General features: G+C 41.9%; 1 protein-coding gene across 7 annotated transcripts in view; it reads left to right on the forward strand.

Moving 5' to 3' along the window:
• Window positions 1-21837, forward strand: part of CCDC141 (coiled-coil domain containing 141) — a 102736-nt gene that overhangs the window by 75043 nt on the left and 5856 nt on the right. For 2 of the 7 annotated variants that reach the window (XM_083495815.1, XM_083495816.1), the window contains exons 18-26: window positions 307-447; window positions 1095-1289; window positions 2132-2315; window positions 3007-3119; window positions 4613-4735; window positions 6069-6146; window positions 7697-7850; window positions 8379-8574; window positions 11494-13059. In XM_083495815.1, the coding sequence (XP_083351941.1) occupies window positions 307-447; window positions 1095-1289; window positions 2132-2315; window positions 3007-3119; window positions 4613-4735; window positions 6069-6146; window positions 7697-7850; window positions 8379-8574; window positions 11494-11755 (1446 nt within the window). In that variant the 3' untranslated portion in view covers window positions 11756-13059. Of the gene's footprint in view, window positions 1-306; window positions 448-1094; window positions 1290-2131; window positions 2316-3006; window positions 3120-4612; window positions 4736-6068; window positions 6147-7696; window positions 8575-11493; window positions 13060-21837 lie in introns of those variants that run through there. The other 5 variants (XM_083495810.1, XM_083495811.1, XM_083495813.1 and 2 more) reach the window with 3 other exon arrangements.

Raw genomic sequence — 21837 nt, forward strand, 5'->3', positions numbered from 1 at the left:
TGCATTTAAATGGTTTGCATGCTTTCACAGAGAGAGAGATTGTCTCCCTTTTTTGGGGGGGGGCCCATGTTTTCAGGAAGTACATTGAGTGTAATCCTAACCACATAAATATTCTGAAGTACGTACTTTTGAATTCAACTGGGGCTTTACTCCTGAGTCCTGGGTAATTGTGGTTCTACACTCAGTGGGACATACTTTTGAATAGATAGGACTGCAGTATAAATAACTTTTTTTATTTAACTCTGTACGGGTTCTTTGTTTTATATCACTGTTAATAATCACTCATAAATAATGGTTTGTTTTCAGCTCAGAGAATCATTTAAAGACCTCAAAAAGAAATTCAATAACATGAAATTCAACTATAGCAAGAAAACTGAAAAAGCGCGAAATCTGAAGACTCTGAGAATTCAGATTCAGCAAGTTGATGCGTATTCTGAAAAAATGCAGGTAACAATTATAGTTGTTGAGTCATGGCCTGCATGATATGTATCTCAAAGATGCACCATGATGACTGACAACATTCAGCAGATAGTTTTCATATCACAGCTGATGAAACAGAACACCAAAGGTCACACATCCTTTTTCTTTTAGCAATTGGCTTAGGGTATTGTGTGTGTGTGTGTGTTTCAAGTTCAAAACTGACTCAACATTTCACTTCTGTCTTCAAAGCATTATGCAATTATTATATGATATTCCTGTTGAAAGGGTCATAGACATGCTTTTAAATCAACAAAAGCCAAGACCAATAGTGAAAGGAAGCCATGGTTGTTAAAGTGGTATCAAAATTCTTTAAATATATTGTGCAGGTATGGCCTAAAATGCTAGGGAGAAATCTACCACCTAGCTATCAGCCCCACCAAGCTAACCAGACGATGTAGAGCAGTAATGGCCAAGCTGTGCTTTCAGAGACTAATTAAAAAGTTTTCAGTTCCATAGAAGTTGTAAATACCTATTAAATACAGAAATGTGTGTTTGTTTCCTGTGCTTTTCAGTTATCTGTGGCGATTTCAGATAGAGTAAGTTTTTGCTCTCTTGAACGTTTCTAAAATACCTTTTAGAATTTCTGAATATTCTTACTGTATTCCTTGGAACAGGTACTGAGAAAGAAGACTGATAATCTAAAGAAGAAAATATTAGATTCCTTAGCAACTCAGCCTAGTGATAAAGCTGAGATACTCTCTGGCTCAATCAACGAATTAGAGAAACATCTGAGTGAATTTGGCAAGATTATGGAGGATTACAAACAAAATTTGGATCTCATGGAGCGTCTGCAGCAGATGATGGAAGAGGTATACAAAAACCACAAATGCACTTTACAGATGTGTTAAGGGGCCAGTTCGAGGTATGGGACTAATGTACATTGCCTATGTGCATCTCATCCATCATTTCAGACTTTTTTTAAATGGACCAGAGACTTTGTGGAAAGAACCTGGAGTTAAAATGACTATAATAGTTCTCATTCATCTAATGCCTGTTCACACCCCAGACTTCAAGACTTGTTTATTGAGTGATTGTTGAGTGATTATGTAAATGGCGGTTGTGTGTTTGATTGTGTTGTGTAGTGTTGTGTAGAGTGAAGAGTGAATGTGTATGGAAATGATTTTTGTGACTGTTTTTGTAATATGTATGAGACTTTCTGCATTATATTGCATTCTGATGTTCCATCTTGATGCATATTAATGTTTTGCATATGATTTGATTTGTGATTCTTATATTTATTGTTGTTTAATTATGTTACTTAAAAGGTAGAATTTTTATCATTAATGGTAATAGTAATAGGTTGTCACCATAGTATTCTTTTGGTGTTGAATGTTGAATTTGCATTGTATTTCTTACTTTGACTCTTTTTGTTAGCATATGTGAACCACACACACACCCTATTTAAAGTTATAGGCTATCGATAATATAATGGCTTTTTCTAAATTAAGCAGCAGGGTTCAGTTTTGGGATAGTTTTTTGCCATGTACTCTTGAATATCGGTAAAGATCACACGAACCCCAAAATAAAAACACAACAATTAGCATTATGGAAAGGATTAGACATGGTTTGACATCGTTGATTGAGCCATCAGTGATTTAACTGGAAAATATGTTTTAATATACTGGGATTTTCTGTTTCATTTCTCTCATAGTGTCTATTTTGGTGTGAAGAAGCAAGTGCTACAGTAGTTAGAGTTGAAAAATATTCATCAGAGTGTAAGACGAGGGAGGCAGTAGAAACACTTTACAAGCAATTCAACAAGTTTGTTGAGCCGATGGTTCCTCAGCAAGAGGAAAGAATTCAGCAGATTACAAACCTCGCTAAAGACTTATATGGTAAGAACCTATTATTTTGAAACTTCTATGTACATTTTGGGGGAAGAAGGGAGATGAGCTTACTGTATTTTTCTGTGTATAAGAGGACCCCTATTTTTTTAACCCGAAATTAAGTTGTTTAGCTTTTGGGGGGAGTGGGGGAGGTCACTTCCGCCAGTCGCTCAGTCCGCCAGCCCACCACTGCCGATCACTTGCCACAGCCACTGCCAATCGCACACCTCGCCGCAGCCAATTGTCTGCCCGCTCGCCACCACCAACAGCCCACCCGCCCACTTGCCGCAGTTGCCAATCGCCTGCCCAATTGCCGCAGCCACAGCCAATCGCCATCAGGCCTTGCCGCAGCTACCAATCACCCGCCCAATCACCACTGCCAATCTCCTGCTTGCTGCTGCCATCAATCGCACGTCCCCTCTGCATTCATTATCCCGACTCCCACCAAATTACCTCTGGAACAGAGAGGGGGGGATTCTTCTGTCTGGCAAACAGAAATGCTCACACTGAAGGAATGATTAGAAGAATGTGATGCTGAATTCCTCCCGTGATAAGAAATTATGCACTTTGTTATATAGAGATGTCGGTCTATACTGTAAAAATATATATATTAAAAGTCTGAACCTAAAGCTAGATACATTTTTACTACATCGGGCTAATATAAATGTTGTACTCCTGCTCAATTTTTTGTAAACTACAGGTATTGAAGATGGAAAGAAATACATTGAGAAAATAGGAGTGAAACACAAAGAAGTTCTTGATTCTATCAGTGAACTGTGTAGCTCCTTAACAGAACTTGAAGACAAGCTTGGGGTAATTAATTTTCCATATTGGAACCTATATTTGATTTGTGTACTGTACACCAATTCTATATGCCCCTGTGCTTAGAACAAATATGGATTGCTTCAATTGACATATTCAGGGTCGGAGGGGAATTTTGCCCTCAGGCTGATTTGTGTCTGTCTGGGGTTTCTTGCCTTCCTCCTAGCAACCATCACAGCTTTGATGGCTATGGCATTGGGTATGACTCTTAGTCTTTGTTGGAGGTGAAGATTCAGGCCTCTTCCATCTACCTCCATGGAAGCAGGATATCTCAGGGGAGGTGCTTCTGGCCAAACACCCAAGTGGGGACTGAGGGCCATAAGCACTTCCCAGCATGGCAAACTAGTCAGATTGTATCTGGTGCATGTTATAGGTCATCCTTTAACAGGTTTGACCCCCCCCCCAATTGTCCAGCAGGCAGGCTGGATAAAACAGGAGATGTCCAGTGCCATGTCCAGCTCACTCACATCTGTAATCCATAAAGTTGAGACCTACTTTGAACCCAAGGTGATTGTCCAAGTCCTTTCTTTAACTGTAGTAGCCTGGGCATGCAAACTCAATGGGCTCTTTATTTTAAAGCATTTATATGCTGCTTTTCTAAATAAAGAAAATCGTTCCAGGCACCAACCATAAATAAAAATGTTCCAGACACCAACCAGAACAGAATAAAATGGCGTCCCCAAAAGAGCAATTCAAACAACAAATTATGTAATCATAATTCACAAAACAGTAGAAGATCTCTACAGCTGAATTTTGTCTATTTACAGTAGTCCCTGCAATATGTATGTCCCATCCGACACTGTGATCATTAGGGTAGCTACCATGTGACTCATAACCTATTTCGATGGCAAAAAATAGATTAATATGCCTCCAAAGGTCAACACAGTTGATCTACCCAGAAGAGTCCTGCTTTACGTAGCCTCATAAATGTCAATAAAATAAAAATGAAATTTATGAGGCCTGTTTGTAACTCTTTTCCCTCTAAGCCTTGAAAGGGGGGGGGTTATTGGGTTGTTTTTATTTTGATTATATATTTTGTGGCTTTATATTTTGAGTTTGTTCTGTGAACTGCCCTGAGACCTCCAGGTATAGAGCAGTATATAAATTCAATAAATCATCATCATCATCATCCTTTTAAAAAAGCATGTGTAAATAGTCCATTTTTAGATGATCACTTCCACCTGTCCCAAGCCAGTGGATAATGGGAGTTGTAGTTCAGAAACATCTGGAGGGTTGGAGGTTCCCCACACCTACTTTAATTTTTTATCTCAATTTTGTGTTTCAGATGCTGCTGTGTCTTTATTAATTTATGTCCGTTCACTTGTAGTTTTGGTTTTCAATGTATTATATTTTATTTTATTGTGTTAAAAGCTACTGGCGTAATTAAAGCTAAAAAGAATAACTATATAGGATACATTTGACAAAGTCAGTCACTATTTTTATTGCTTTGCTCAGCTACCATAGCTCCTTTTTCCACTTGACAGGAAGACTCACTAAAGGGGAAAGCACAAAATTCTGGTAATTTTGAGGACAAGCAAGAAGCAGAACAGAAACAGATGACAAACAAGGAAAATCTAAAAGAAAAGACAAATGAGCTAAAACAACAGGTTTGCAAACCTTTTTAACCATCTTACTTCTGGGTGAATTAATCTCAGGTCAATGAAAACTGGTTTTAGGGGAGCAATTCACACAGGCTCAAAATATTCCCTTGCTGTGATCTTGCGGGGTCTGCCATTTGCTGCCCAGCATGGTAGGCTGGGAGCTGGAGGGTTCACTTCACACAGCTGGGGGTGAGGAATGCAAGACCTGCCTTTCCAGCTGGCATGCTAAACTTCCCAATTGGGTGAGTGTTGTGGGGTTAGGGGCCTGGGGACAACCGGGACCACCTTCCCCCATAAAAGGGAGTGAGGCCCGGCCTCTTGCCCACATGGAGCTCCTTGACAAGGAGTTCGGACCATCCAGGCTGTACAGTTTGAGGACATAGTTATAGAATTGTTGGCAGGTAACAAAACGTCCAGCAACTTAAAAAGCAGAGACAAAGGTCCGTATAGTTAAAGCTATGGTTTTCCCAGTAGTGATGTATGGAAGTGAGAGCTGGACCATAAAGAAGGCTGATCGCCGAAGAATTGATCCTTTTGAATTATGGTGCTGGAGGAGACTCTTGAGAGTCCCGCGGACTGCAAGAAGATCAAACCTATCCATTCTTAGGAAATCAGCCCTGAGTGCTCACTGGAAGGACAGATCCTGAAGCTGAGACTCCAATACTTTGGCCACCTCATGAGAAGAGAAGACTCCCTGGAAAAGACCCTGATGTTGGGAAAGATGGAGGGCACAAGGAGAAGGGGACAACAGAGGACGAGATGGTTGGACAGTGTTCTCGAAGCTACAAGCATGAGTTTGACCAAACTGTGGGAAGCAGTGGAACTCAGGAGTTCCTGGCGTGCTCTGGTCCATGGGGTCACAAAGAGTTGGACACGACTAAACGACTAAACAACAACAACAAAACGTCATGACTTTGGTAGATAAGCCACTGAGTGGCTTTAACATCCTTTAACATCAGGGTAGCCTGTTAAAAGGATCTGGGAAGGAGCAGTAGTGTCCAAGAGCCCACATGGGGGCCATAGCACCCCTTCCATGATGCGGCATTCGCATGAACGGCACACTTGATCCATTTCCGACCCAATTGTGAGTTCAACTAGTAGGTGGGCTGGTTGAGGTGGATACTTAGCCAGTGCATTTGCCAAACTGATTGACCTCTGCCTAATGCAACTGGGACACACAAACACTCATCTAGAATCTTGTGGGATTCAGCTGAAGGAATAATCCCTTGTCTTGAAAATATATCTTTAGGGAAACAATTTATTACATATTGAGCCATTTAGCTTTCTTAGTGAGCATGTTCAATGCACTCATTTTATTTGTTTACTGGCTTACTTATAGATGGAGTCGAGCACATTAGCTGAAAGCCCAGTTGCAACCAAGACTGTGAACACTGTTGCCTCTGCCAACACTAGAAAGGTAATCAGTTTTGTTCTAAAATGTTTGTAAACCAAGGTTATTCAAAGCAAAACCATGACTTGCATTCAGAAAACAAAAATAAGAAAAATTCCCTACCTACCTATATAGATTACTTTTGTAGCAGTGTTTCCTTGTGTTCCTTTTCTTTAGTGACTGGACTCATCTTTTGTCTGATGCTTACATAATTAGCTCCTTGGCACAAACCTCCTCTAAAAGTGCTAGCCCAATGAAACTCTCAATTCAGTTTCCTACATGCTGTTTAAAAAATACAATTGTCTCATCTAAGCCACCTGCATTTATTCTTCAAGAGTCTTTTACATAGCACAGCATGATTTATTATTATTAAGGGTAGCATACTATAGTCCAGATCACTGATTTGTAACATATTTTTGTCATACCGGCTAATGGATTTGAAATTTTGCCTGAAATCGTGTGTGTACGCAAGTCCATTATTAGTAGAAAAGTTTTTGACAGGTGATTTTCAACCCTATCATTATAATGACCAAGAACCAGGAGCATGACTTACAGACAAGCACCCTTCTTTCTTGGTTCAATTGCGAGTATTCACTCACTGAATAAAGCTGAGGTCAGAGGTGGCACCTTGGGGCGAAGATTGGGGTGCCTTGCGGCTCACGGAAGCCTTGCCCAGTGCCACAGACAGCTTTAATGGCTGAAGCTCCTCTTCTCTCGTACTCAGAATGAACATGCTTTGGATGCTGCGCTGCACAGGCCTTGGCGGCTCAGCCTCCTCTGCCCCCTCAATATTAGGGGGGCTGAGCCCCCTTGCTAAGGGATAGTGAGGGGGCTGATGGCACCTCCACCCACCTAGAGTTGGCACGCTTGCCTGAGTTACAGCTGCATCTTCTGTGTTGGAAAAAGAACTTGCAGCCTCTGCATTAGATCACCGGCCAGTTGAGGACTGTTAGCAGTATAGATTCTTTGATTCCATTTGGAGTGGAGAGAATTCTGAGCTGCAGCTGTTTTTAATAAATCACAAAATGATTGGGGAGGAAAGAGGCTAAAGCACAGATATGGGATTGACTACCTGTGAGAATGGCAAGCATTGATTGAGCCTAAGGGGGAAATCGCTAAATTGTAAGAGAGTTAAAGGAGTGGGATTGATATCAGAAGTCTGGAACACTCCTAGGAAAGAACTACAGAAGTGGAAATGGGAAGGAGAGGGGTACCAGTAATTGTTACCCACCCCAAGCCCTTTGGACAGGACGCACTGCTTTATTTAAAAAGAATTGCTATAAGGATTTATTATTGTTGATAGAACTGAAAAGTCCCATGATAATAAGCTTGATTTCATACTGTAACTAAATTGTAAACGAATACTTTTTACATTCTACCAGTCACATAGCTCATTTATTGTGTTTTCAGAAATTAAATTCCCCTGTAGAATAAAACATGTCGTAGAAATATTTGAAGGGGAATGAAAATCCTATTCAACTCAGTACATAACAGGGAAACAACAAACAATAATAATTCAATTATCTTTGTTCAGTCGCTCTCTTTCTCCCTCCCTCCTTTTCTCTCTCTTTTCTTAGGAAGAGATGATATTGGCTGATATTTCAGTTGTCTGCTCAGCTGGTGAGGATTCTGTTTCACGAGACACAGATCTCCTCTTGTCTTCTGCCAAAGAGGATAGCTTTCAGGCCGAGCTGCTGGCAGAAGAAGTGCCCTCTGGAGATGAATATGAGTGTATATCTCCTGATGATATCTCTCTGCCACCGCTTTCTGAGACACCAGAGTCCAACCTTCTGCATTCTGAAACAGAGCTTGAAGAGCCACCTTGCTGTAGCTCACATAGCCTGCATGTCAGCTCCTATAGCGTGCAAATGCAGATAAATGCTGGCGGCAAAAGAATGACAGATGAATGCGATCCTTTAACCTCCGTTGCTTATGCTGACACGCCTGGTCACAGAAAGGAACACATGTCAGATCAGCCAGGGAGATTTTCTTCCTCTACCCTAAGCTACCACTCAAAACACAAAGCAGAGTCCCCTTTTGCTCACAGTCCGCCAGAAATGCCCCTCACATGCATGCTCAAGGCAGAGCCTGCCTATTGCATGACGAGTGAAGTGTGCGAGACCCGTTTGCAACGCCACGAGGTCCACAGAAGCATGACAGAAGCACAGGGACAATTGCATGATGGAAATAACTTCACTAAAAGCCAAGATAGGCTGCATGCTTCACCCAATGCATTCTCAGATCTCCTGTTTCAATCAGACACCACCAGAAGCTGCCAGAGGCAGATGGTCACCCGAGAAGAGATTAAAAGTATATCTGAAAAGAACAGCATGGTCAGCCTTTGTGGACAGGCGCCTAACTTCTCCAAGCTTCTGTCTAATGTAACTGTCATGGAAGGTTCTCCGGTGACTTTGGAAGTAGAAGTAACAGGATTCCCAGAGCCAACGCTGACCTGGTGGGTAGCTTACAATGAGAAAACCTAAATATAAATAGAGAAATCCCCACAGAGTCACATATAACCGAGCGCCAATTAGAAAACCAGAGCTACTTGTTTGGATCGCGCCACATGATTCCATTTCCAGCCAAAGCCCAATTCAAAAGTCACAATATGCATGCAATGTTAGGCCTTGATGCCACCATAACTCTCAAATGTCAAAGTGATTAAAGCATGCCCCACCCGAAATATTTTAAAAAAATTAAGATAAATGATAAACATCTCAATTTCCCAACAAAACATTCCAGTTGCTAAAAGTGCATTAAAATTCCTTTTCAAAGAGCTTATGAGTATGAGTGGATTGCTCTACATTGACAGACCAATGTCCATATTACCCAGAAAGCAGAGGAAAAATTGGGGTATTATTTACCTTGTCCTGGGTTCGCTGCACCACATTACTATTTATGCATGCCCAAGAAGACTTTGTCACCACAACCTGCTAGGAAACACTGGGCACTGCCACTTTGCCAGATGAGAAACTGGGGCTGATAGTCTCCCTGCCAAAGAACCCCAACACAGTATGCAGTGATCGATCTTGAGGATTTTTGCTTTTTAAAAAAATTCTCCCGTTTTCAACAACAAGTACTCCAGACACCCTGAGTTTCAAGTTCAAGTTGCTACATTCCTAAAAGAAAGTAAGAGGGACAGCCCCAAAGCCCAGTGAAAGTTCAGAGGTGGTCACTCAATCTTCTGGACTGAGGCCACTGTCTTGCTCAAGATATTCCAATGCAGCCATGCCAAAGCTATGAGTCGAGCAACTCCAAGGTCCTTCGGCTGTATCCAGCCAACAACGCGTTTGTCCCAGACATCACAACCCATGACCACACTGCAGCTCTGTGGCAATTCTTCCACAGGCCAACTTAGAAAGAAAATGCGTTTCCAGCAGGAGGGCCTTGGAAAACGGGGTATGGGCCAACAGCTTTTATTTTGCTGATTCTTGCTCTGGAATGATACAGAGCTGATGACAAGTTTTTGGGGGGCAAATCCAGTATAAAAGGTGATAAAATACTCATGGTAATGAAATCAGAGAGGGAAGAGAGTGTGCAGAAGAGGAATTTCTACTTGTTTTCATCTTTAAATGGAGCTTCTTGGGTTCATAGTAAGATAGGACAAGCTGAATCTTAGTAAGACATTTTCCCACATATATTTTGCTGCAAATCCACATTTAGTTAGCTAAGTAAAATGTAGATTGATTCTAAGATCATCTCACATTGTCACTTATTTCCTTTCCTCTATCCTTTATTCCCTGCCTCTTTTATGGCAGTGTATGCTCTTGCAGCTACTTTAGTCTGCCTGCACTCCACATAGAAAGAAAGCAGAATTATAGAGGGACAACATTTTTATTGTGTGTGCATATAACATCTTTGAAACCAGAAACTAACCCATGTTGAACAGAATTATTATCAGAATGCAGTTGAGAAGCAAATGGAACAGCTAAAAACTATCCCTGTGTTGTCACTAACCAATTCTTAAATTATTTTTGCTTTTAAAATACCCTAATCTTCTTTCCTTTGGGAAACCTGCTGCCAGCTTTCAGCAGACCTTAATACTTAGACCATTTTATTTAATACAAAAAATGTTACTGCAGCTTGTTCAGCTTTTGAACAAAATAATTTTTTACAACAGAAGCATGATTAAAAATAAGTCCAGGAGGGAATTTTCACAATAGGAACTAAGCACGGATGTTATGATGCTCTAATATTGATGGCAACAAAATATGCTTTTTGCCAAAAAAGAAGAAAGGAATACAGTGATACCTCAGCTAACAGATGCTTCAGGTTACAGACTCCGCTAACCCAGAAGACTACGACTTCCATCATCCTTGACCACTGGCCTGTTAGCTAGGGATGATGGGAGTTGTAGTCCCAAAACATCTGGAGGGCCGAGTTTGCCTATGCCTGCTATATATACACAACACTAATCGACCTAAGGTAACCTGTAAACAAAAGAGCAGATGTTGGAAGGCAATGGGGGCAGAAGTAATTACGGTAGCTGATCTGCAGTGCCATTTATTCATTTCGTATTGAGTGGTTCCCAAAAATGTGTGGTGGAAAAGATGGGGCAGTCGGTGCCCCCCTCCATCAAGTCAACTTTAAATGATAGGCTGCTCTTGGTAAATAAGAGGTCAGCCAGGGGATAGGAAATTCATAGATTTTGCTGGGACTACATAAATTGCCTCCTACAATTCTTGACATAGCTACTTCTTAACGTATCAATGTCCACCCATTCTTGGGTGTTTTTGCAGTGACAGTTCTCCCTCTCATAGCCTATTTCCCCACTCAAAGTCACAGGATGGTATTAGCCGTGGAATGAGGCACATACCTAGCCATGACACTGGGACAGTAACAGTTTTCTAGAAACACAAAATAGACACAGAACATTGCCAAACTTTATTTTGGGGCATGTTCCCCAATGAAAAGCAAAACAAAATAATAATAATCCCCTGTTCTGGTGTTTCTCTCACTTACAGAATAACCCCAGTCAGTTCAGCAGGACAGTTTCCTTTGGGTCAAATAAATGCTCCCAAATATAAATGGAACAGGGGCTCTTGCCTTGCCTTTATGGAGCCAAACAAAATGTCACAAGAAGCTCCCCTTTAAGAACACATACTTCAAGATCCCAGGCTTTATTTAACCTCTTTCCTGCTAATTAAACCTTCCCCCCTTTTTTTTAACCACAAGAACTTGGACTAAATAGTTGCAAACCCAATCCTCTCTTTTTAATAAAAGACACCAGGAGGCAGGGAACTAATGTTAGCGATTTGCCCCTTACCGCCAACTTCCTGTCCTAGGTCTGTAAGAGCTTGTTTGACGCGACAGATTGTTTTGCTTCGACAAACATTCATGTTAACCTGACTTGAAAACTGACTCTCTGCTTCAGGTACAAGAAGGGCCAGAAAGTGACTGGAGATGAGCACTTAAAAATCTCACACAAGGACACAAAGTATGCTTTGTTCATTGAGAAGGTGTGTGACACAGACGCTGGCCTCTATGTGGTCCGGGCTAAAAATTCTAGTGGCACGGTCTCCTCAAGTGCCATTCTCCATGTGCAAGGTAACAAGCCACCTATAAAAAGAATAGACTGGATAATCATCTGTGCCCTCTACTTGGTTGTTTCACTTGCGTACTGGCTGTTCACTTAGCACAGCAGCACACCAGCACCACGGGACTTTAACTTTCACACTTGGAGACGACAGCAAATGGCCACCTTTTGCTGCACCTCACATCACTTTCACCCCCTTTGGTTATGAGTCACTCTGAATATAGTTCTTCTGATATTAATATCACAGCTACACTGGTTGTCGTTATTCATTCATTACTATATCAATGTTACTTGGGGGTGGGAAAGAGATTTGTAAAGACACCTAGTAGGTTTTTTTGTGCTTTAGACCTAACACAAGCAATAAAAAAGAAATGTATTATTTATGGGTTACGATTGGATTGCAGGCATCCACTTCAATTTATCTCCTGGTTGTTGTTTTTTTAAAAATAATCATACTGTGAATGCTTTAATGAAAATGCACCAAGGTTTCATACACTTAGAATATTTGTAGCATAATTCAAAGGGCTTTACTCCTATTGCCTCAATCTGTGCAAGAGCTCTGCAAGGTAGGATGGTATTGTTGTATTGTTATCCCCATGTTGCAAGCGGTGCTGGGTGAGCCTGGAAGTGGTTTGCTGAAGGCCCATGTAGAAGCTTTTGAAAAGGGGATTTTCTGACTTGCAGCTCAGACACTTAAGACAATGCACAATGCTAGGTTTTGCCAATTTCAGATTGTGTGTCAACTTGCCAAAGCGAGAAGATACGAAAATAGTTGATGCATTTATCATTTTAATTCACTCGTGAATGTTTTCAAATAGAACAAGAAATTCAGAACGATGTTTAAAAGGAGGAGAAATGTTTGTGGTTGACGTGTAGTTTAAAACATGATAAAATATAAAGCAAATAAAATGTTAATGAGTACGCCCTTGCTAAAGTAATAAGGAAGGAGTAATACTTTTTAAAGCAAGCTAAGAGTCTTAGAAGGAATTTGCTAGGGAATTGCATTTCTTTTATTTTTAAATGTGGGAGCCAGAGCAACATTGTATTATTAGAATTTCTTGCCTTGAAGGATGTAATATCTTTGATTCATAGAATAATATATTGCCAGTTTTGACAAAGGTAAGGGGGGAAATGATGCTATTTAAAGGGAGATCTCACCTGTACATTTTCACCAAATTCAAATGACAAGTTGATCATCGTTAATTCCTTCCATTTCCTAGAAGAGGAGACATACATATATGGTATCTATGTGGTTTAAAAATGGTTGATAAATATTAGTGTAACTTTTTTTCTTGGAGAATAACTTCTTTCTTATAATGACTGCTTTGAGGGAAATTAATTTTTTTTAAAGAAATCCAATCTCTTAAAAGAAAATTACAATATGAAAATAAATCTTCAAGTGCACAGTGTGCTGTGGAAAGAATATCTGTTACAAATGGCAGGGAGGGAGGGGGTATGAAGATGGAGGGAAGAGGAGTTTTAGCCAACTGGCTGCAGATTTATTAGAGACATGTAAAACTGAAAGGAGATTAGTCTTCTAGGCAGCCCTGTCCTTGAGGCAAAGAAAGCAGGGGAGGGAGGCCAGTTGATCCAAGACGACAACTTATCATCGTTCTATGAACAGAATATATTGGGCAGATGATGTGCTACACTTGTGGGCACAGGCGCAGTAAGGCTGCCTCCAAGAAGCCAAGGCAGCAGGGATGCATAAGCAGAATTACCACAGTACAATGTTCTTGGATCAAAACACGCCACAACTTTTATTGATTACAGATGTAAGTAGGCTTAGGCTTAGGCCCTGGGTATCCTGAATCATCCAGTCTCCTGATTGGGGGTCGGTTCCTGGGATAGGGTTGCCCTATAACATGCATCAAATAGAAGCAACTCCTCGGGACCACCAATTTGTTGAATGTTGTGGTCCTCAGCCCCTGTCTGGGTCTACAAACAGAAGCACCTCCCCCAGGATTCCTTTAAAGGGATACCCCATTTCCTTGGAGAGGGAAGGCAGAGACTTTTATAACCCTCTCCTCCGCTGTTGACTCAGGATCCTATCCAATGCCTTAGTCAACAAAAGTTGTGATGATTGCTATGAGGTAGGCAGGCCCAATCTATTTGCAGGAGAAATTCCTCCCTGGCCCTGAATACGGCGGCTGAAACTTCCATAGCAAGGTCATACAGCAAACCACGCTAACAAGGGTGGGAGATAAAACTCTTGACTGGCAACAGAATTTGGAGGCGGACCTGAATATATCTTGAGGGAATGGGCCTGAGTGAAGACTCCTGATGGAGTCCCCGTCAGTTCCGCCGCCTGAAGCTCTGTCTCTGGGCTCACCCACGATTGGTTGATTGGTGGTTGGGAGGAGGCCATAACTGCCACTTCACATTTCAAGGTCAATGGATCTTCCTTTACATCCACCATTATACATGAATCACACTGCAACAAAATTCTCCTTGTAGCTCCTTTCAGAATACTGCACAGGTGGTAACAAAGTAGGGGAAAAGTTGTGTTCCAGAAATCGCTGGCAATAGTTTCACATGCTGTCTCAGATAACACAGCTGCTTCACACATACGTTGACGATAGCTGCATCAGCAGTTGAAGACGAGCGCATGTGAGTGACCCATCACAGTTCTAACACAACACATGTATTTCATATCATGCCTCTCCTGAAATGCAATCCTTTTCAGTGGAGTCAGTTCACACATCTGGTGCAAGCAATGTGCATTCATATGTGAACTGGCTCTAAGTGCAAAGAGCAAAAAGTTCTCACTCCTTCAGTTATTTCTTGGCTATGTGAAGAGAGAGAGGAGGAGGTGTTTCATAGAAGCGGAATTGGAGTTTACTTGTGGCAATGTTACTCTCCCTTCCTTTGTCTTGCAGTCATAAAATGTGCTTCCATCCATCTTTCTGCCAATGCTGTTGCAGGCCTGCATATGGCTATGCAGATCTATTATTAGATGCTTCATTGATTGGAGACTCCTTTTCTGGTACATAACAGAAACTCTTTCCCCTACAAAGTAATGGGGACAAACATCCTTCTGTGGGGAGCTCCTTTTCCTTAAGGCTATTTGCATAGTGTGTCTAAATTATTTTGAGAAAGTTTGTGAAGTTAAAGAGTCAATATTTGTACTCAAGCTTTTATAAACAGAGTGTTGAAGTTGGAGTCCACCCGTTTCTCTCTCCTTTCCACCAGCAAGAGTTCAGAGGTCTTTCGCAGCTGCCAGACAGGTGCTGCTTTCGCTTTGTACGTTCATGGCTTGGCTAGGAAAGCGACACCTGTTTAACTTTTGCCTGTCGCACAGCAGTTACATGGCACAAAATGTCTTAAAGTTAAATGCTGTCTGGAAGGGTAGTGTGACAACTCAACTCTGCTTTCATTCATAATTGTGACTTAAGCTCTTTCTAAAATGCATGAACAAACGGCCACAAACAAATTGCGAAAGAAACCAGCCCCAAACCATAACACTGGATCTCTATGCTGGCAAAAGCTTTACCGTTTGAAATTATTGGCGACCCAAGGGAACGTCCAGTAAAATAAAAAATAAAATATGTACTATTCCGTTTAGATCTCATCTTTCCTCCAAGGAGCTTAAGCTGGCAAACATGGTTGTCTTCCTCCCAGTTTTATCCTCACAACATCCTGCGAGGTAGGTTAGGTTGAGAGACTGTGGTTGGCCCAATGTCATCCAGTGAGCTTCAGTTATAAGCAGGGATTTGAACCTGGTCTCTCGGATCCAAGCCCAACATTCTGACTACACCACACAACCATAGGAGCCAACTCCAAGAGGCCGAGGGGTCCTAGCCCCCCATAAAATATTTAAGGGGGCCAGTGGGGGCAAAGTTGATGGGCATTGCCATTCAAATGGTGTGCAGGCACCGTGATTGATCATGTATGGTGGAGCTGACCTGCCCCCCCATATTTTATTCACATTGGCACCCCTGACACCACCTCCCTTCAAGCCTAGTGAACAGGGCCTAAACAACAGGCCCTAACAGCACAAAAAGGACTCCTATTAATATGAGCAGGTTAAATAGGACTAATGAGATTTTGACAGTATGACACTTAAATACCCACGGCATTGAAAATGCAAAATATTCCATTTGGAAACCCCAAACCACACCCACCTGACCCACCCCTAATATAATGACAGGTAGGCTAAGACATGGCCTTTACTCTGAAGTGTGTTTCCAAGTGGTTTCAATTGAAGTCATTCAGAAACACGCTTCAGAGGCCTGGTGACTGAGGAGTGAGTGCACCTGTTTTGCTCAAGAGGCCTGGGAGTCTTAGAAATAAGAACCCGGACTGAGGCAATGCTTGTTAGACACAGAGGTTAATTTTAGAGTCCTTGTTTGTGCCCACAGTTACTACAGACTGGTTTTCTCCCTCCCAGGATACTGTTGCATGCCACCCCAAGCGGTGAGAGATTCCAGGGGTTCCAGGCTCTGCGCTTCCTTTCGGAAATGAGGCACAGCAGAGACTGTAGTGTCTTTAGGATACATGGTTTAATTACGCATATATGCAACCCGAGACTACAGTGGAGGGGTTCACAGGATTAACACAGCAAGAGGGTCTTGCTTCTCCCATAGTCACAGCTTTGGATTCTAAACAATCACCAGATATTCTGCTCTGACCCTCTCTCTAGCTTTGCGACTTTAACAGCCTGCCACCTTTCCCCCTTAGATCATGTCACAGCTAATTCAACTCTTAAAAGGAGAGTTTAAAGTAAAGAGCTGAGGGAGACCCCTCCCGTTTGCCCTCGGGCACCAAGCCCCCTCTATTTGGCTGTTCTAATGGCTCATCACTTGTATTTTGTCCTCCTAATGGCCTATTACCCCAGGCTATTTTTTTGTCAGAAAACTGCCCTGGGCTTATATTTTAACATATGCCCTGATTAAATTCGAACCCTTACTGCACCCAGGAAATTAGGGGAGCCTGGTACCCCAAAACTCATAACAATACTCTGTAGGCCCTGAGGTGGACTAGTCAAGGCTTACTTAGCCCAGAACATTCTGGAATCCTGGTCTAGATCAAGGAATGGATCTGCCATAGACAGCACTCAGCTGTCAAGCTTGGCCTGCAGAGCTCGTGGAGACTTATGCCTTCAGGCTGAAAAGTTCCCCCACTCTTGGTTTAAGACATTAACCCAACTGGGGCTGCCTACATGCTTTCTCTCAAAGAATTCTGGGCACTGTAGCTTACTCCTCACAAAGTTAAAATTTCCAGCAACCCTCAAGGAACTACAGGGCCCAGAAGTCTTTGAGGGAGGGAAATATGCTTTGAATGTGCTCCAGAGGTATGGTAGGTGCGCATTCTAGGTTTCTGCTGTGGGGAAATGCTTTGGGCAACAGTGGTGTTTTGTGGGGTACAAGACCCCCAAGCTTAATCCCTTGCATTTCCAGGTTGGACTGGGAAAGATCCTCACCTGAAACTCTGGAGAGCCATTGCTAGTCAAAGTAAACAATCCAGATCCTCCAAGTGTCCCTATTTTCCAGGGACAGCCCTGGATTCACAGAAGCCGTTCCAGTTTCAGATTTGATCCCAGAATCTCCCATTTTTTCCTTAGGACGTCCCTGTTTTCATCAGAGAAATGTTGGAAGGTATGGAATAGGATGTCCCAATTTTCATTAGAGGGTATGCAGTACTGAGAGATAGGTGGACCTGGTGGTTTGGCATGAGACAAATTCTTGTTTTTCCTATGAAATCCTCCAGGGATGCTTCACTTTACCGGGCTTCTTTAAAATCCCTCCTCATCTCAGAAAGGAGATGGTGCCTATTCCTCCCCTGCAGGACAGAATTAGCCGTCAGGATTTCCTGGTATGAAGCAATATAAATAACCAGGAACCTGGCCAGGAGTATAAGAAGCAGAGCTGTGATAGGTGCAAAGGCGAGTCGGTATATGTTTTCTGGTATCCCAGGAATTGTTCCAATTCAATAAAATAAAGGACACATTTTGATGATGTAGAGGCACTGCCTAACAGATACTCTGAAGATAAAGGAGTTGTGGTGGAAAATAAAAGCAATTAACAAGCAGGCAGGATGCAACATATTCTCTTTTTTTCATGCTCATGGGCATCTCTTCCTAATGAACCCATGGACTATGACAGTCATCTACAGGCTTGCCAATCAAATGTGGTAAAACTGTGTTCTATCAGGCTTGTTTATTTCTTTTAGATCTTTTTACCTCACTCAGCAGGAATCCCAGAGCAGGCGACATTAAAACCCTTATAATCAACAAAAACTAAAACAAGCAACAAAGCAATAAAGCCAAGCAAATAATCACAAAAATTAATAGCAGTACAAACAAAACCTTCACGAGGTTTTCTGTCATAAAATATCTATAGCGTTTGGATGCCCTGGACAAATAGAATTTTCATCTGGCATGGAATAGCAAACAAAGATGGTGCCCGGCAAACCTCTTTGGGGAAGGAGCTCCATAAAAAGAGTTCTGTACAACTGAAAGGGGTTTATTGGAAGCTGAGAAAGTCATTGAACTCTAATTTGCTTGAGTTCTCTCCCGGCACATAATAATCTGCCTTGGCTCTTTCCGTCACATCTCTACAGAAGGTGTGGTGAACCTGTGGCCCTCCAAACGTTACTGAACTCCAACTCCCATAAGTCCCTTCTACCACAGTCAATGGTTGGGGATGAGGGGAAATGTAGTCCAGCGAAATTTGGACAATAGCCACAGGCTCACCATCCTTGCCCTACAATCCACCCAGTTCTGCCTAGGCATCACCTGCCTGATTTCTGTCTCTGCAGCCAGCAATTTTTAAAAAGTTTTTATTTTTTTGTGATACAAAAACAAACAAGGAAAAATACCTATAGCGTCTCCACTTTCAATTCATATGGCCAGGGCCAGATTTAGGTTTAATGAGGCTCTAAGCTACTGAAGGTAATGGGGCCCTTTATATGTCCAGCTGTCCTTTGTCAACAACAAATTGTTGCAGTTTTTGTGTGTTGAATATATGCTATATGGTAATTTATGGACCTAATAGTTATCTAAAGCCATTTGCACTTGTTGCCATGCAACCAGTCCATGCAGAATGTAGGCACCCTAAATATAGAAATGAGCAAACCAGTGATATTTTAGGGAGCAGGCTAGCAGGCGGGGCCCATGACTTACATCATAGGAGTCTACACAACACAAAACACTGTTGCTGCATGTAGGTTTTATTTTATTTGTTTTTTATCTTATATTTTGGAAATGTGCATCCATTTTTTTCCTTTAATTATTTTTTTTTGGGGGGGGGGCCCAAAACAGTGGAGCCCTAAACTATAGTTTGTTTAGCTTATACGTAAATCTGGCGCTGCATGTGGCTAATCTGACACAACACACACACACCGCAACCCCCTGCACACATACAAACAGGCCATACTGCAACCACCCAAGCTATGGACTCTCCACTCTCTCACAATGCCAATAAAAGCAAATAACTATATAAATAAAGGGCCTACCCACGAGACACTGACGCAAAAACCCTGTACAAACACTATGCAATAGAATAAGAGTGGCCAGCAATTTTTAAAGCGAAAGCCAAGAGCTGTGTTCTTGCAGCCTGGGCAGAGATGTCACTGTAATACATGTTTGAAATATACTTATTATAAGGCTTGATTCAGGGCAATGAGGCTGGTAAGTTTTAAAAAAGTCCCTGTAATTCCCTGCTTAACCAGGGAGTGCAGTTATATAGCTACAGTATTCAGTTACATAGTTACATACTACCAAGCAAAAATAATATCCCAGCCGAGCCTCTGTAACCAGCAAAATCTATTTTATTAAAATGGATGTGTTACCAAGCTTCGGGGAGGGGAGTAGAAAAACCATAGCTTCTGTGTTTTTCTTAAATAATATTCCAAATTATGATGCTGTCTTGACTTCCTAACATGGCTCTAAGCGTGTCGCCCTGTTTCTTAGCCAGGAGAACCCTTTGTGTGCTACCACTTAGTCCAGGGTAAATGATTTTTTTTTAATTTTACACCTTAAACAGGCTATCTAGATGAAAATACGGTCCAGTAAATCTTTGGAAACTTGAAGTTAGGTGGAATTAGAGAAGCCAGATTCAAATGCTATTCTAGGCTGCATAAACAGAAGTATAGTGTCTTGATCAAGGGAAATCACAGTACCCCTATTTTTTGCCTTGGTCAGACTACACCAGGTGGATCTACACACCAGGGGTGGGGATGCTATAAATAAGTCAGAAATTAAATCGTCATAACAACAACAACAAAACCGCTGTGGAAAATCACATATCATTTTTTAATACCTCCCAGCGCCATCCGGTGTTGTATGTTTATAACGCATTCAAAACACTATTTTTTTTACTAATGTAGCTAAATCTCTGGAATCGTGTGAGGAATAGTTGAGGGAATTGGGTGTGTTTAGCCTGGAAAAGAGGAGACTGAGAGGAGATATTATAGACATCTTCAAATATATAAAGGGCTGCCACATGGAGGATGGAGCAAGCTTGTTTTCTCTTGCTCCGGAGGGTAGAACTCGAACCAGTGGCTTCAAGCTACAATAAATGAGATTCCAACTTAACATGAGGAAGAGCTTTCTGAAGGTAAGAGCTGTTCAACTCCCTTGGAATGTGGTGGACTCTCCTTTCTTGGTTTCTAAGTAAAGGTTGAATGGCCATCTGCTGTGGAGATTGAGATTCCTGCATTGTAGGGTGCTAGATTAGAATGATGACCCTCAGGGTCTCTTTCCAACTCTACATCTCTATGATTTTATGAACTTGTGGGTGCAGAGCTTTACAGGAAGCAAGCTTCCATGTCAAGCACTGCCAAAGGGGGGACGTAAGAGGGGCTCCTTTGAACCCTATGCTGATTTCTTCTTGTGACATAGTTTTGGCAGCATTAAGGTGGTCCCTGGTTCATACAAGCCATGCGTCTGAGCCACAGGGGACCACTAACAGCGAGTCCCTCAAAGACCAAATCAAGTTAATAAATTAAATAAGCTATGCCAATTTCAATTAAAAAAAATGAAAGCAGGCTCCTTTCTTTCTTGCCCCCCCCCCCCCCGGAATGCTTATCACATTATGTTTTCTGGCACATGATGATTACTCTGTATAATGTCCATGTGTGTAAACAAGTGCAAAGACATTTTGGGGAATGCAAATTGCTACTTTAAAAGCTTTCGGGGACTGGTGTGTGGCCAATGGGATTTTGTGACTTAGCCTCCCACTTTGAACGACTGATCATCGTGGCATATCACAAACTACTTTCGAAATTCTCTTCGTTTTAAAAGCTCTTAGGCATGTAGTATAGAGCATGGCTGACTGAAAACTCTCAAGTGCAACAGAACTAGGAATCTGGTTCTTTGGATCCTATCCACTGCCTGAATTTGTATTATCAACAAGTGCAAGTAGGCAGATTTGTGCAGTTTGAAACAACTTCGGCATACTAGACCCCATAGTGAGCAGCCACCTGTTTTGCAGTCAGTCCTACTGGATTACTGCCAGCAAGTCGGAGTTGCTCTTTCTTCGGACAGCTTTGAAAGCCAGATATGTGTTAAAGTGGCATGAGCGAATGACAGATAACTATTTCCCAGCTGTACCCGCACCCAACTAGGAAGTACAGAGTCCTCATAATATGATTTTTTAAACACTATAAGCCTCTTAATCAACAAAATCCTCAAAGTGGTGAACATCAAACCATATACAGTGGAACCTCAGTTCTTGAATGTCTCTGTTGACGAACATTTCGGAACCTGAACGTTGAAAACCCAGAAGTAAATGCTTCCGTTTTCGAATGCGCCTTGGAAGTCAAACAGTCTTTCGGAATGTATTATGTTTGAAAACCAAGGTTCAACTGTACAGTAAAACATGCCAATAAAATAAAACTTTAAAAACACATTGACATAAGAATGTTTCAGTATGTAAGTGATATCCGGATATATATCATCATATTGTAAAATTACTTGTCCGGATAGGATTGCTTAAACTGTATACCTGAAGGAGCGTCTCCACCCCCATCGTTCAGCCCGGACACTGAGGTCCAGCTCTGAGGGCCTTCTGGCGGTTCCCTCACTGCGAGAAGTGAGGTTACAGGGAACCAGGCAGAGGGCCTTCTTAGTAGTGGCGCCCGCCCTGTGGAATGCTCTCCCATCAGGTGTCAAGGGGATAAAGAACTACACAACTTTTAGAAGACACCAGAAGGCAACCTTATATCGGGAATTTTTTAAAA

This window comes from Podarcis liolepis (assembly GCF_965112155.1).
Source record: "Podarcis liolepis genome assembly, chromosome: 1".
Taxonomy (NCBI): domain Eukaryota; kingdom Metazoa; phylum Chordata; class Lepidosauria; order Squamata; family Lacertidae; genus Podarcis; species Podarcis liolepis.